This window comes from Opisthocomus hoazin, chromosome 12 (assembly GCF_030867145.1).
Source record: "Opisthocomus hoazin isolate bOpiHoa1 chromosome 12, bOpiHoa1.hap1, whole genome shotgun sequence".
Lineage (NCBI taxonomy): Eukaryota > Metazoa > Chordata > Aves > Opisthocomiformes > Opisthocomidae > Opisthocomus > Opisthocomus hoazin.
Window position 1 is genome coordinate 23472864 of NC_134425.1, and position 14148 is coordinate 23487011.

The 14148-nt window shown below is 51.9% G+C and overlaps 2 protein-coding genes across 2 annotated transcripts in view; one reads left to right on the forward strand and one right to left on the reverse strand.

Annotated features, from left to right (window-relative positions):
* Positions 1 to 8380, forward strand: part of AMFR (autocrine motility factor receptor) — a 31129-nt gene extending 22749 nt beyond the window's left edge. The window contains exons 12-14 of the mRNA XM_075433315.1: positions 214 to 297; positions 4913 to 5097; positions 6835 to 8380. Of these exons, the coding sequence (XP_075289430.1) occupies positions 214 to 297; positions 4913 to 5097; positions 6835 to 6985 (420 nt within the window). The 3' untranslated portion in view covers positions 6986 to 8380. The remainder of the gene's footprint in view (positions 1 to 213; positions 298 to 4912; positions 5098 to 6834) is intronic.
* A 3432-nt stretch (positions 8381 to 11812) lies between these two features.
* The window catches only part of GNAO1 (G protein subunit alpha o1), a 150760-nt gene continuing 148424 nt past the window's right edge, over positions 11813 to 14148 (reverse strand). The window contains exon 8 of the mRNA XM_075433316.1: positions 11813 to 13849. Coding sequence (XP_075289431.1) covers positions 13662 to 13849 — 188 coding nt within the window. The 3' untranslated portion in view covers positions 11813 to 13661. The remainder of the gene's footprint in view (positions 13850 to 14148) is intronic.

The window sequence follows — 14148 nt, forward strand, 5'->3', positions numbered from 1 at the left end:
CATCAGATAGTACTGTTATCTGGAGTCTGCGAGTGGGGAAGCAGAGAGAATTCTCTTTCGACACAGTGCATTCTGTTTACTGCTAACTTACCTGTTTCTAAATTGAACATAACACGTGACGATGCAGAGGGCAGAGCTTGAATGCGTTCAGAGGGCTCGTTTTTGTTTTGCCGTTTCACACACTGTGTTAAACCCATGACGTTTGCATTTCAGCGTGCAGATGGCATTAGACCCGCATTGAACAGTTCTGTGGAGCGGCACGGTACTGATCAGGAGGAGACAGAGAGTGTCACCCAGGTAATTTGGCATAAAAAAAACGGGCAGGAAACACAATTAGAAGCTGAGTGGAAAGATGAGGGCACTTGGTTCCGTGCCAGCTCCGGCTGGTGGCAGCGCTTCCTTGCATTTCACACCAGAACTAACGCTGTCAGGCAACTGGAGTAAGACTTCAGCATGGTGCTCCTCTAAAGAATCACTTGTGTGCTTTCCCTTTTCCTCCTTGAAGGAAAGCGCTTTCAAGCGATACGAAGAACAGAAACAGATCATGTCTCTGTTCACGTCTGGTCTGCCCATGCCCGCCTGTGGAGTGTGAAGAGCAGGATGCTTTGCTCTTCCCCTTCCTCTTCCCATTCCCATTCTGTACGTCTCCAGACACTTCCCTTAAAATGAGGAGTATTTCTCTTCTGGGTATAAGAACTCTTTTGTGTTCTGGAGGAAGCACTTGGGGACATGGGGAGCTTTGGTGTGAATGGGGTGGGATACACACAGGGCCAAGACAGAACGGCCATTTTACATATAAATCACAAGAATGGGTTTGCTGTTCGTCACTAAGGGCTTTATTAAGCAGCGTGTGCTAGCTAAAATGTGGCAGGAAGAAAAAAAAATCAGCCTGTGAGTCGTATAAGTTCTCATTCCACTTTTGTTTTCCCTGACTGCAGTAGCAAAATCTTGAGGGCTTCTGGTTTATACACCTTCCTTTCTGCTGGCTTGGAAAGAGAGTGAGTTTGTGAGGTGTGTGATTTTCTGCCTCTGCAGCTTTTAATAGCCTGAATAGCCAACCTGTTGCTTGCCCGAAATGGAGCCGTGGCAGCTCCCTGGTTAGCAGGTTGCAAGGCAGGAGGAACTTGCGTTCGGTTTGACGCCGCAGTTGAGGCTGAGGAAGGGTGGTGGGGATTGGTACTGGGGTTTGAGAAGAGATGCAGAACTACAGGAATGAAAATCTTGATCTGGGTCTAGCAACTCTTCAGTGACTTGTTGGGTTAACCTGACGGTTTTGGAGGCATTTTTCCCTCTTCTTTATAAAACCTCTCTTTCTACAATGATATCTACACAGTTTTCCGTGGCTTAGTGCTGGCTTCAGATCTCGCTTTGAATGATTTTGTTGCTGTTCACCTTCCTTCCTCCGTGCCCGGTGCTGCTTCTGTCGCTGTCCTCCCTCTGCAGAACCTGGAGAACCTGGGACTGATGTTCATCCGTCATGTCGCTGAGCACATGCTCTCTAGTAGCGGTGTCTTCTTGCTTCGAATTGCAGCCAAGCGCTTTGCCCCAGTGGTGTGTTTCAGCTGGAGCTAACGGCGGTTTGGGTGGAGAATGCGGTTTTGTTTTGTAGAACAGCGCGGTGATAGCCTGGAGACGTGTGAGCAGTGGCGAATCTCCTGCAACGGAGTGGGACTGCTGCTGGCTGCGTGCGTGGGATGAACAGGCGGCCTCTGTGCAGGTTTTCCTGGGGGATATTTGCTGTGCTAAATGGGATTTGTAGGCGAAGGCTGGAGACTGAGACTGCCACGCGCTGAGAGAAACTTGCTGCTGGGTAGCGTTGTGGAAGCTCCGCTTGCTGCTGTCCTCCTCCTGCCTCGTAAATGCTTGGTGGATTCAGTGTTAGCATGGGCTGGCTTCAAACAAACTGATCAGAGCCACAGAGATGCAGCTGGGAGTCCAGCTCGCTTGCCTTCTTGCTATTGATAGTATTTCTGTGGTGGAGAGAAGAAACTCTAGGAAATTCCCGTCGCTTTTGTGTATCTTTGATTTTGATTTCAGTTTTCAGCTGAGTACCTGCTGTATTGCAGATGTTCTCTTGCTTCTTGCCAGAAGAATACGTTGCTGTAGTCAGTCAAACTCTGGTCTGTGTGGAAAGGTCTAGCAGCAAACAAGCTACTTCAGCAGGTTGCACTTGATTTTTAAGAAGCTTTTTAGATGTGAGTGGGAGGGTCAGAAGCAGCCCATCGTCATCTCCTCTGGGTGAGACTTGAATTTCCAAATAGCGGATGGATGTAACTTCACACTTTATGACACAGTCCCCGAGAGGGACCGTGGCAACTCTAGTTGCTTTGTGCTGCAGCCTTAGAGTAAGTTTTACAAGCTTTCCGTATCTTTTTTTCCTTTTTTTATATCAGTGTACCCACTGAGAAGTGGCAAGTGGCAGACCCGCTGGAGTTCTGCTTGGTGGAGACGACGCTTCTTAGGGGAGCTAACCTGCACGAATACAAGGACCTTTCTTCATGAGTGCTGTTGATTTTCCTCATATTATGACTTAATTCTACCTAGAATGCAAAGTTCTTAAGATATAATGACTGATTTCCCCCCCCTCAAACATAGCTTACGGTTTAGGGGTGTGGGTGCTGACGTAACGTAAGGGTAGCTGAGAGACATCTCTGAGCGCCGTCATGGTGTGAATGGTGTTGAAGGTTTGTGAGATCACGCTCTGACCACAGACTGCTTCCGACAGGCCTGGCCGTGCCCTCTCAGGGCGCTGTGCTCGTGCTTTACTCCAGTAGTGCGGTGGCTTGCTGGCGCTTCCAGCAGCGTGCGCAGTGCTCTACGCGCTCGCGCTCCATCACTGTTGTATTTGCCCTCCCTCCCTGATTTTCTGACTGGGCTGTCAGAACAGATCCCTGAGCAGCTGCAGCTACTTTCTGCAAGCGTGTATTTTCTGTATTGAAAGATTATCCTTGAACATTTTTTGTGTGTTTGTTTACGGGCTCGGACTGCTCAGGCCTAATGAGTAAGCTGTTAGTACAGGGCTGGCGCTCGCCTGGTGCAGCTCTTGCCCCCCTCCCATGAGAATCCGGTTTGTTGTCATTGCTGAAGTACGTGGTGACTCTAGAGCCGCTGCTGAGGTGTCCCGGGGCTTTCATGAAACGAATTCTTTTTTCCTCGGAGCCTGAAGGAGGAGTAGTTTGTCGCATATGGGTTTCTGCATCTGCGATCTGCTCTCGTACTGAGGCTTGTCATAACCTTTACTGCAATTAGTTTTGATATTTTTGTCTCTAAAACTTCCTCAGTAACCACTCCTGTGCTCTGATAGAGGAATGGGCTCTTGGTACTGATTTGTGCATCTTTGTAACGCTATGGAAGCAAAAAAGCTTAGGTGAGCAAGCTTGCATCTTCTGATACAAATGGCCTGGGGGGGCAAAAAAAGCCTGATCTTGTCTGTGAGTGCAGTGAGTGCCCTCCTCAGTGCTTTGCCTGGCAGAGCTTCCCTTGCCCGTGTCCGCTGGCGTGGCGATGGGCAGCCGCCGTCGGGCCGCTCCGTACCTGCTCTTCTGGCTCTGCCGAGGTCGTCCTGGCCCCCCGGGTGAAGTCCCTGAGATCGTTCTGTGGAGCGCAGCTCTCGCTTCCTCCTCTGGGACGGGACATTGCTTTGGGGCAGGCCAGCAGCACCCCACCACGTTCCCCCACCGTGTTGATGTGGGTGCTGCGGGGAGCCCTCCCCTGGCACGCCGGAATTCCCGGGTGTTGCTGAAAGAGGCTGAAGATGCACTCGTGTTGGCAGCTGCGGTGCTCATGCTGCTCTGGCTGGGGCCCTGGCGTGGCTGCTGGGTTCACTGAGCTGATGGGAAGTGACATTTGTCCTGGCTTCTGCTCTCTGGAGGCCCTGCGTCGGGGAGACGGCGTTACCGGCGCGAGGGCTTGGGGATGTCTTGACTCGTTTTGCGCGTCAGCTGCTGGATGCGGTGCGTTTCATGCTGCGATGCTGCTGCGCCCGGGCTGCCGGGACGGGGCAGCGGTGCCCGGGCCGTGCCCGCTCCCCAGCTGTCGAGGCTCCGGCGGTGGCTCTCCCGCGGGCCTGAAACTGGGCGGTGGGGGCTGGCTCGTCTGATACCTCTCTAACACATTCTCCTTGTCTGAGCAATCCCCCGGGACACCAAGCGATGGCTGAACCCTGAAGCCTTCCGTTGAGGTGATTTGTTTCTTGACGCTACCATGCTTAGCAGCATCTTGCTTTCCCATCGCGGAGCTGATCTCGTCGGGTATGAGAGGACGTGATCAGGCTACGCTGTTTCACCTACGCTAGTTCGCCAGCGTCGTCATCCATCGGCTCGGTTTTCACCTTGGCGTCGGCCTGCTGTCAGGGGTGAAGAGGCGGCGTGGGCAGGGCTGCCAGCGCCCGCTGTTGACACGCTATGCGTGGGACGGCTGCCAGCCTTGCTTGGGCCGTCCAAATACACGATAATTTTGGTGAACCGAAGCCTCAGAAATTGCCTTCTCGAGCACGCATCCTCTTTGCAAATACATTTGCTCTTCTTGCCTTGTATATGGATTTCTGCTTTTTCAACTCCTTACTGTCGCATTGCTTGTCGAGTCAGCTGCACAATCTGACTGTTTCAAATGCCCCACTTTCATAGAGCATGAATTAGGAGTAATTAATGTTTGTCTTTAAGATTACTTTCAAACACAGCATAAAAGATACAGCGTTATAGAATACCGGCTCTTTGAACATGTTTTGAAATGGCTTTGTTCTGTATTTTGGCTGGGGTTTGCAAAGGAGCCCCAGGGAGCTGGGTACAGCAGGTGAGAGTCTGGTTTCTTCCGATGCTTCCGAAAATGACGGCACTTTGTCGCTTGTTAATCTGATGCAAAGCCCTGTTAGCAGATTTTGCAAAGACTAAAGACTTTTTTCCTTTCTTCTTAGACAGAGAGAGTGCCACTTGAACTCCACTCAAGACTGGAAGAAATGGTGGAACTGAGCGAAATGGAAGCAGAGCCCAGCGAAGCCGAAGATTTTGAGGCCAGGGGAAGTCGCTTTTCGAAGTCGGCTGATGAACGGCAGCGTATGTTGGTTCAGCGGAAGGAGGACATGTTGCAGCAAGCTCGAAAGTACGTTCCTTCCTAAAACCCCAGCGTGGCCACTCGGTCTTAGTTCCCCAGAATGGGCTTCAAGTGGATTATGACCACCGAGAGCCCGGGTTGATGCAAAAAGCAGTGAGAGGAATGGCTGCGGCCGCTGCAGCGGGCTCAGGGTGCTGCTGAAGACAGCCGCCGCTGACAAACCCAATTCCGAGGCGGCACCGTGCGCCCCAGCGCGCGCACAGCTTCCAAAGCGGTTGGTGCAAAGCTCCGTGGAAGCAGAGGAGGATGCCTCCAGCTTCGGTGGGCGTTCACCTGAACCCGTAAGAAGGGAGAACACGTCACTTGCATGGAGTCCCGTAGCAATCTTTAGCTTGTCTCCTGGCGTGGGCGTCAGCTCACGCTGCCCGTGCTGCGACGGCTGGAATGAGTCAGGCACTGCTCTTCCCAAGTGCAGAGCAAGTGTCTGAAGCACGGAGCAGCGCAGAGCTGGCAGGTGACCGCTTACGAAAGCGCGCCAGAGGAGCTTGTGACCAGCCGGTCAGCGCTGCTGAAGGGAGAGGCACCGACCTGAACGGTTTCTTTTAGCCCAACTAGTACCAGGCGATAGAGGTAGAATTTAACTTCTTTCGTGTTCCAGTCACGTTGGTGAACTTTACTGGCGTCCAGCTGATGGTCAGAAAGAGAGGGAAAAGTGCTGTAGTGATGTAGAGGAAACTTTTTAGCATTTGTAACAAATGTTGTCCCTTCATCTATGTCCCTGGGAGACTGCTGGAAGGGGCTACAGAACTACACCGAGTTCTGCGTCCTGTGATGTTCTCAGGCTGCCTGCGTTCCTTTTGTTCCACACTGAAACGCGTTCGTATAAATAACTGGGGGTGTGACACCTTTTAGGAGTTTGTAAATAGGCTTGCTCCTAGAATCATTTTTCCTTTTGTGTTTGAAAAATGACATTTAGGGAGACAAAGTGGTTTTGACTTTCTGCTTTGCTGGGTCCCCTCCTGTCCTGGAGAGCTGTGCGGTTGCAGACTGCTGTATGTTGTCAGCAGGTGTAAAAATTCATGGGGGTCTGAACTCTGGCAGCTTCTCTGATGCTTTGCAGCCTCAGTGTCCCGTCCCTTCGCTCAAAGGCTCACTCGCTGTCATCAGGGAGTGGCTTCTTGTGCTAGACGCTGCCAGCATCTTGCCAATGGTGGAATAACGGGGGCGGAGGATTCAGAACTCACCTGCAGTCCTGGTGGATTGCTCTGAGTTAGGAGTAAAGCCTTTGGAACTGGCTCCCTCCTAGGGGATAAGAATCTTGCACAAATACAAAGAGCTTCTGCCAATTCTGTAAAGTCTGTCGTTAAATTATACGGGCTTTTTTTTTTGGAGCACGTAGCTTGTGTGTGCTTTCATTTTCCTGCTTGCAGTGTGCCTTGCCCCCTCCCTTACTCCGTGGATGTATCGGCAAAGTATTTTCCAGAGCAAAAATGAGGTGGGCTCTGCTCACCCATCTGAGAATCACAGAATCAATCAGGTTGGGAAAGGCCTCTAAGATCATCAGGTCCAACTGTCACCCCAACCCCACCACACCTGCTAAACCATGTCCCCAAGTGCCACATCCACACGTTTTTTGAACCCCTCCAGGGATGGGGACTCCCCCACTGCCCTGGGCAGCCTGGGCCAACGCCTGACCACTCTTTCAGTAAAGAAATTTTTCCCAATCTCCAATCTAAACCTCCCCTGATGCAACTTGAGGCCATCTTCTCCTTTTTCCCCTTACAGGCGTTACTTAAACAAAGCTTCCGAGGAGGAGCTGACAACAGAGAAGCCCTCTCCTCCTCCTGAGGGAGCGTCTGCTGACCCCGTCACCCTGCGCCGCAGGACGCTCGCCGCCGCCGCTGAACGGAGACTTCAGTTGCAGCAAAACTCTTAGCGCTCGCCGCCTCTCCTTCCTCCTCCTCGTGAGCAGTGTTGAATAAATAAATTAAATGCAAAAAAAACCCCCTGCGCTTTCTATACCAGCAGGAAAGCGTCTCTTCAGAGTTCAGCCAGCGGTGCTGCTGAGCGAGCTGGCTGCCTCTGCTGTATAAAGCATGTGGTCTAATCATGTTTGGAGAGCTGACAAATTAACCTTTTTTTGTAAGATTTTCTATGTGACCTCCGTCCCCTCCACAAACAAAAGGCAGTTTCTAATCCGGGGGTGTGATTTCCGCCGCGTTAGGCTGACTGCCCAGCAGAGGCTGGGGCGAGCGTGTTCCGAGGTAGCAGCCGTGGGCGCAGGTTGCAGAGGGCACTGGCCTCTCCGCCTTGAGATCAGGGAGCGTTATTCCAAGAGGGAAGAAAGCTTAGAAATTTGCAGCCAACTCGACGTTAGACGAACAGGCGCCCGCTCTCCCGTCTCTGTTGGTGGCGGCAGCGGAGCGTGGTGCGCAGGCTGGCTGGAGGGGCTGGGTGGCATCGCTGGAAAGTCCGTCTGTAGGCTGGATGGAAGCTGTCGAGCCACGTAACGCAGAAAAAAAACCCGATTCATGAATTGTGCAGCGATGCGGCGATTGCCAGCGATTCCAGCATACGATAGCATGTTTGCCATTGCTGGGCTCTTCTGCCCTGGCAGCTGTCTGGCTCTGGCCGCTCCCCAGGGCTGCGTGATTTTCCTCTGCCCTTTATGGCCAGCAGCAAGTGAGGGGAGGCGAGCGACGAAGAGGGGCCGTAAGGCGAGGTTACAGCCCCCGCACCGCAGTGTTACCCTAAGCCCAGGGAGTACGAGAGAAAATCCTTGCCTGTTCGGGACTCCAGAGCAGCGCAGATGGCACTTGGTGGAGACAGCTCTGATATCTCGCTTTTTATTTCATTTTTTTTAACCCCACGACTTCACTGTGAGTTTATTCCGAAAGCCCGGAGGATTTGGGGCTGCAGCCCTCCCTGCTCACCTCTGATTTTTCTAAAGAACTTTGGACATGAGATCCACTTGGAGCCGCCGATGCTAGCTTGCATAGTTGACTTTTACCTGGCAGTGACTTAATTTTTAAGCTTCTGACGAGTGAGTTCCAGCAGCACTGTCCTTTAGAAGGAGCCCAGTATTACCTAGAATTGTTGGTAACTTTTTTTACTGTTGGTTTTTAGGACATTTGAAGGTGAATTTAACGAGAGGAGTTTCATCGATGTTTAGGTAAAAATAATTTATTTCAATAAAACTGTTTGGGAAGCCTTACCTTGCAATGCTATTAGTAAACTTCAAGGAATTTTTTTGGAGATCTTTGGTTTTGCTCTGAGCACAGCTGTTTGGTTTTTATTGTTTAAAAATAAAAAACAACCCACAAAAAGAAAACCTTGGTCAGTGCTGGAAATTGTTCAGAATTTCTGTAGTGTGACTTCTTGCGTTCCTGGCGCGCGTTGGGTCGGTAAGCGCAGCACCGGTGCCCGCGCTCCCCCTCGGCTCCCCCGTTCTGTTGCCATCGCTCATCGGGAGCGTTTCCCTGAGCCTGGGGTTGCGAAGCTGCGGTTGCTGCTGGAATCCGGGGAAACGGAAGGCAAACGGCATCTTGAGGGACTGTAAAAAGAAAGCGGGGTTTTGAACTGCCTGGCAGCGTACGGAAGGGACGAGGGCTGTTGTACGCGTGAACAGGACAGAGTTCGGGTCTTTATTGATGCAGCAGAGTCAAAAACCTCTGGGAGTGTGGACGGGAGAGGAGAAAACAGCACAGAAATCCTCCTCGGGGGCTCAGGTTGCCTCGAGTTCCTCCTCCTCGCTGCAATTCCCGGAGGTTTTGTAGGTGATGAAGCATTTTGTATGTGATGATACAACACGACTTCATCTCAGCAGAGGGGATGCCGGCGGCCAGGATGGTTCTGACCTGGCTTTGGGCTTGCGAGATCCCCCCGCCAGCCTGCCCGCCTTCCCGAGGAGGGAGAGCTGTGCCCGGGAGAGGTTCCCTTCCCCTCCTCAGACGCCGAGGGTGAGGAGCCCTGGGTTCCCGGGCTGCAGCAGTGTCGCACAAACCACCTCGGCTGCCTGCTGCTGCTCTCTGAGCTGCGTGGCATCTCCGCCACCCCCAATTTCACCCCTAGAAACGATAATAACCCGATCTCTCATTCCTTATGTTCGTGCTGGCCTGGCAAGGTACTGGTAAAGCAGCTCTTCTGGGCCACCAGCCCTCTCTCTGCGTGCTGGGGGTCCCTGCTGTGGAGTCCAGCCCTTTGCCCAGCAGCAGATTGGTGGGGAAGGAGAAGGCACTGGGAGCCCATCCTGCGGGAACCCTCTTGCCCGAGATCCTGCCGTGGCTCGGGCTGCAGCAGAGATGAGCGAAGAGTGGAGGGCGGCTCCTGGAACTAAACCGGGAAGAGGTGGGGATGTTCCAGAGCCTCTCGGGCTGGTCTTCCATCCTCCTCGGGTGGGATTCCTCCCCTGCTCCCAGCAGCTCGTCCCTCGGGAGCAGCTGCTTGATGTGTTCCTTGCCTGGGACAGAAGGCTCAGCTCCAGGGATGGGATGCTCTTCACGCGGAGAGCATCCCACATGAAGCATTCATGTGAAGATGCTCTTCCCAGTCACCCTGGGAGAAGCCTCCTTGACACCCCAGAGCTGCTTTGGAACGGCTGCAAGCAGCAGGAGCCTTGAAGGAACCTGGTCGGGAGGTGCTGCTGCCGGCAGGAGCACCCGGGGGCTGCGAGGGGCGGCGGGGGGTCGTGCCTGCGTTGGCAACCTTCCCTCGGCTCCGTCAACGGCTTTGCTGGCGGGCTACGGGGCTCGGACGCATTCCTGTGGCTCGGGAGGGGATGGTGACCGCGCTGCCAGCCCATCCTCGGCTGGACACAACTGGGAAAACAGCCCGGTCCCCAGCCATGCTGGCCCTCAAGCGTCCCATCTGCCATCACGGTGCCTGACGCCGCCGGCGCCTGGGGAGCCGGGGCACCCAGGACGGAGAAGAAGGGGAAAAAAAAAACAAACTGGGGGGGGGAAATCCCAAAACTGGGGGGGAAAACCCAAAACTGGGGGAGGGGGGAACCCCAAATGCAGGGGAAAAAGCCAAACTGGGGAAAAAAAGATCCCGAACTGGGGGGGGGAAATCCAAAACTGGTGGGGGAAACCCCAAATGCAGGGAAAAAACTGCAAACTAGGGGGAAAAAAACCCAAACTAGGGGGAAAAAACACCAAATGCTGGAAAAAAACCACAAACTGTGAAAAAATAGCCTAACTGGCGGGAGAAAGAAAAAAAACCCACATCCCAGCAATGAAATTGCTCCCGCAGCAGCGAGAACGCGTCAGCTTTCTTGGAGAACCCTGCCCTGTGTCTCAGGGAACGAGCTCGCATGGTTTGGGGCTTCTGGCCTTGCGACAGGGCGAAGGACTCGCTCACCCTGACGACTGCCTTCGCATTGCCAAAAGAAAATTAAAAATATTTTCTTGCTTTTGGGAGGGGATTTTCGCTCCCGGGGATGCTCTGCAGCAGCCCGAGCCATCCGGAAAGGCTTCCGCGCACCGACCGCCCCAGGTTCACACGCGGTTCTTGGCTCAGCCCCTCCTGCCAGTGCTACAAGCCAAAAAGGTGATTTTTTGTTTTAATTTTTTTTCATTTTTGTTTTCTTCCTCTCTGTGGGATTATTAGTAAAATTAAGGTTTACATCTGAAAGTTAAAGTTTATATGCAAAACGTAGCATTGTTCACCCATTGAGGAAAAGCATAAAAGCAAAAGGACCTCTGAGGATGGGACACAGCTGCAGCAGGCATGCGAGGAATCCACTCACACAGCCACTCCCTGCAATGTACCACAGAGGACGGAACGGAGCGGAGACTCCGTGGCCCTGCTCCGTGATGATAAAGCGCGAAGAAATGGTCCTCTAGAACTGATCAGCAGCTCATCTGGCCCCCTGAGCCAACAGGTTTTCGAAACCTTGTCAAAGTGCTATCTTCTCATGAACTTGCTCGTTTTAATATCATTTTAATACCAAAACACACCTCCATCCCGAAGGCTCCCCGCCTCCGAGGTGCGACCACCCCTCTTCGAGTCTGCGCTCTCCATTTTTCGTAAACGATACCTTTAAACGTGAAGCAAGAGAATTTTATACCAATCATGATAAAAGGTGTGTATGACTGCAGTCACTCAAACTCCACCTTAAAGGTAGAAAGGATATAAAAATAGCCAGAAGAAGATAACACCGTGAGCAAGTCAAGGGAAACTCCACCTCAGACTGCCTCCGACAGCCGGGATCGGCCGACGGGCTGAGCCTTGCTTCTCCCCTTGGGACGCCTTGGGTAAGGCTTCAACTAAGCGCTCTTCTCGGGAATAGTTACTCCCTCATGTCTATAGCCAGGCTGTATTATTTATAACCTTTTCATGCGTTTTATATCTGCACGTGCTTTCTTGCAGACAGTCACTATCGCCGGCAATTCAAAAAACCTATATACCTGTTGCACAAATAAAACTGCGCTGTTTCAGTCGCCAGTTGTCACAGTTTCTCACTGAACGCGACCGAATGCGGCCGTGCCAGTTCATGAGCACGACTGGACTGAAGGTGCAGGCTGCTATTAGTGCATTCAGAATGGTGGTAATTTAATATCCATATAAAACGCTCCTGGACTGGTAGTGGCAAATTGGATATCACTCAGAATTTAAACCCAGCCGAACCCAGCCTCCCGCTCCGGTGAGGAGAGTTAAAATGCAATGGGGTTTACTCTCAAATCCCTCCATCCCTGATAACGCAACGCTCCCTGAGGAAGGAGGCCGGTGGGCGCGGGGGGAAAGAAGGAGGCAGAGGCGCGGGAAGGGGGAGCCCGGGGTACAGACAAACATTCTCTTTATTGAGCTACACATGAATTTTTCCATTAGTCAGAGAAAGAGATTGGCAGTGTGTAATATATCACAGAAACCTCACTGATTGGTAATAGAAAGGCTTAGAAAGACCTGGCGCTTTATATATATATATATATATAATAGTTTTATTTTTTTTTTTCTTTTTTAGTTTCCTCTTTATTTATTCATTTTCTTTTAAACAGGTGTGACTGCTCTTCTTCAGCAAAGGTAACTTGTAAAAGTGAAACCGTGAAGACGTCTGGTTACTAATCCGAGTAGAAATGACGAGGGACTGGTCATGAAAACGGTGGCTTCAATGTAAACACTACATTCGATTTTTGTTGTTGTTTTTTTTTTTTAAATCATTTTCGTGGTTTTGTGTGTGTTTTTTAAATTTTTTAAATTATTTTCAGTCTCGCTTTTTTTTGAAGTTTGCTTTTTAAGTTTTTTTTTCTTTTTTTTCCTTTTTTTTTTTTTCAGCACAAACATTCCCCACATGAGAGAGAAAAAAACACCATCCACGAAAAGGGCGGGGAGGACTGGGGAGGGAGGGGGAAGAAAAAAGCAGCACGAAAAAGCATTCACTGGAGAGAGTTAAAAATGAATAGAACCCAAACAAAACCAAAAAAAAAAAAATACCCTAAACAAAAAGTAAAATAAAATAAAAGATCTCTATATGTATAGCCATCCCGGCCAGCCCCGGCAAGCGGAGGAAGCCTGTGCGGCGTGGCCCAGCTGTGCTTTTGGACGCGACCCCGGCGAGCGAGCGGCGACTTGGAACAGGGAGCTGTGGAACCAGGACTGGGGAGCGAAAATGGGGGAGGGAAAAAACCCCCACCCACCGGCTCCCGGCTTGTGAGCGCGTTGGCCTAAAGCGGGGTGGGAATTCCCTAAACCCCAACCCCGAACCCCCGGACCCCGGCGAGGGAGCGGCAGGAGGATGCTCCCGGCACAGCCACCATGGGGACTGGGAAAAGCTTGCGTTGCTGCTGTTCTTTCCCTTTTTTAGCTGCGACACGTGGCCCGGGGGGAGTTTTCAATTATTTTCCCCTCCTTTTTTTTAATTTTTTAATAAAATGGATCTTTCAGTTTCTGGAGGCAGCGGCTCGCCCGGACTGGGGGCGGTGGCGGGGCTGGGGTCAGGCGAGGGCAGCTGAGCCTTCCCCATGCTGGAAATAAAAATAATTAATCACCATCATCATAATGATAATTCAGAAAAAGCCAGCCCACAATAATTAAGAATCATAAATAATAATAGTAATAATAATAATAATAATAAAATAAAACCCCACGGTCAAATAACTCATGAGAGGAGAAGCCCCCCAGCACAAGAGCACCGGCACGGCCGCGGCGGGGGCACGGGCAGGATCCGGCCCCGCTGCCACTGTGGGGCGGCCGTGGTGGGCCGGTACCGGCGCCCGGCAGCGGGGAGACCCCAGGGACCCCCGAAGGTGTCGGGGAGGGTCTGAGCCTGCTGGGGGGACGGGGTCTGCCCTCAGCTCCTGCAGCCAAACTCAAACGGTGGGGGTGGAATATTTTTATATATATATATACGTATATATATCATTTTTCCTTACGCCTTTTTATTTACCAACTTGCATGATTATGATTACGATTTTTTTTTCTCTCATTCAATCTGGTTTTTTTTTTCATTTTCTTTCGCCTTTTTTTTTTTTTTTTTTCCTTTTGCCGCGCGCGCGTGTGTGTCTGCGTGTGTGTCTGTGTGCGGTTGCGTTGGGGTTTGGTTTTTTTTTTTTAATTTTTTGTTTGTTTCGTTTCTGTCTCCTCGCCACCCAAGAAGTCGCTCGGCGCGGCGGGGCTCAGTACAAGCCGCAGCCCCGCAGGTTGTTGGCAATGATGATGTCGGTGACGGCGTCGAACACCACCTGGATGTTGTTCGTGTCTGTGGCGCACGTCATGTGGCAGTAAATCTCCTTGTTGGGCGAGCGGTTTTTGCTTTCGAACTGTGCTTGGATGTAGGCGGCCGCGTCCTCGTAGGTGTTGGGACCTGTGGGCAGAGGCGGAGGGGGACAGAGCAGGGGGTGTCAGCGCCGCGAGACACCGCCCTCCCGGAAAACTGCTTTATTTCTAAAAAAAACTAGGCAAAAGCTGTTTATTTTCCATTTTTCCCCCCAATTCACCCCTCGGCAGGGCCCATTTACCCCTTTCCCACCCCCACCCCCCTCCTCCCCCCAGTGGAGGAGTTTCTGCCCCGTTCTGCCCCGTTTTCCCCCAAATCGCGGAGCACCTGGGCTCTATCAGCGACCTTCCCCCCCCCTCCTCCCCAGGTGTTGCCACTTTGCCCTC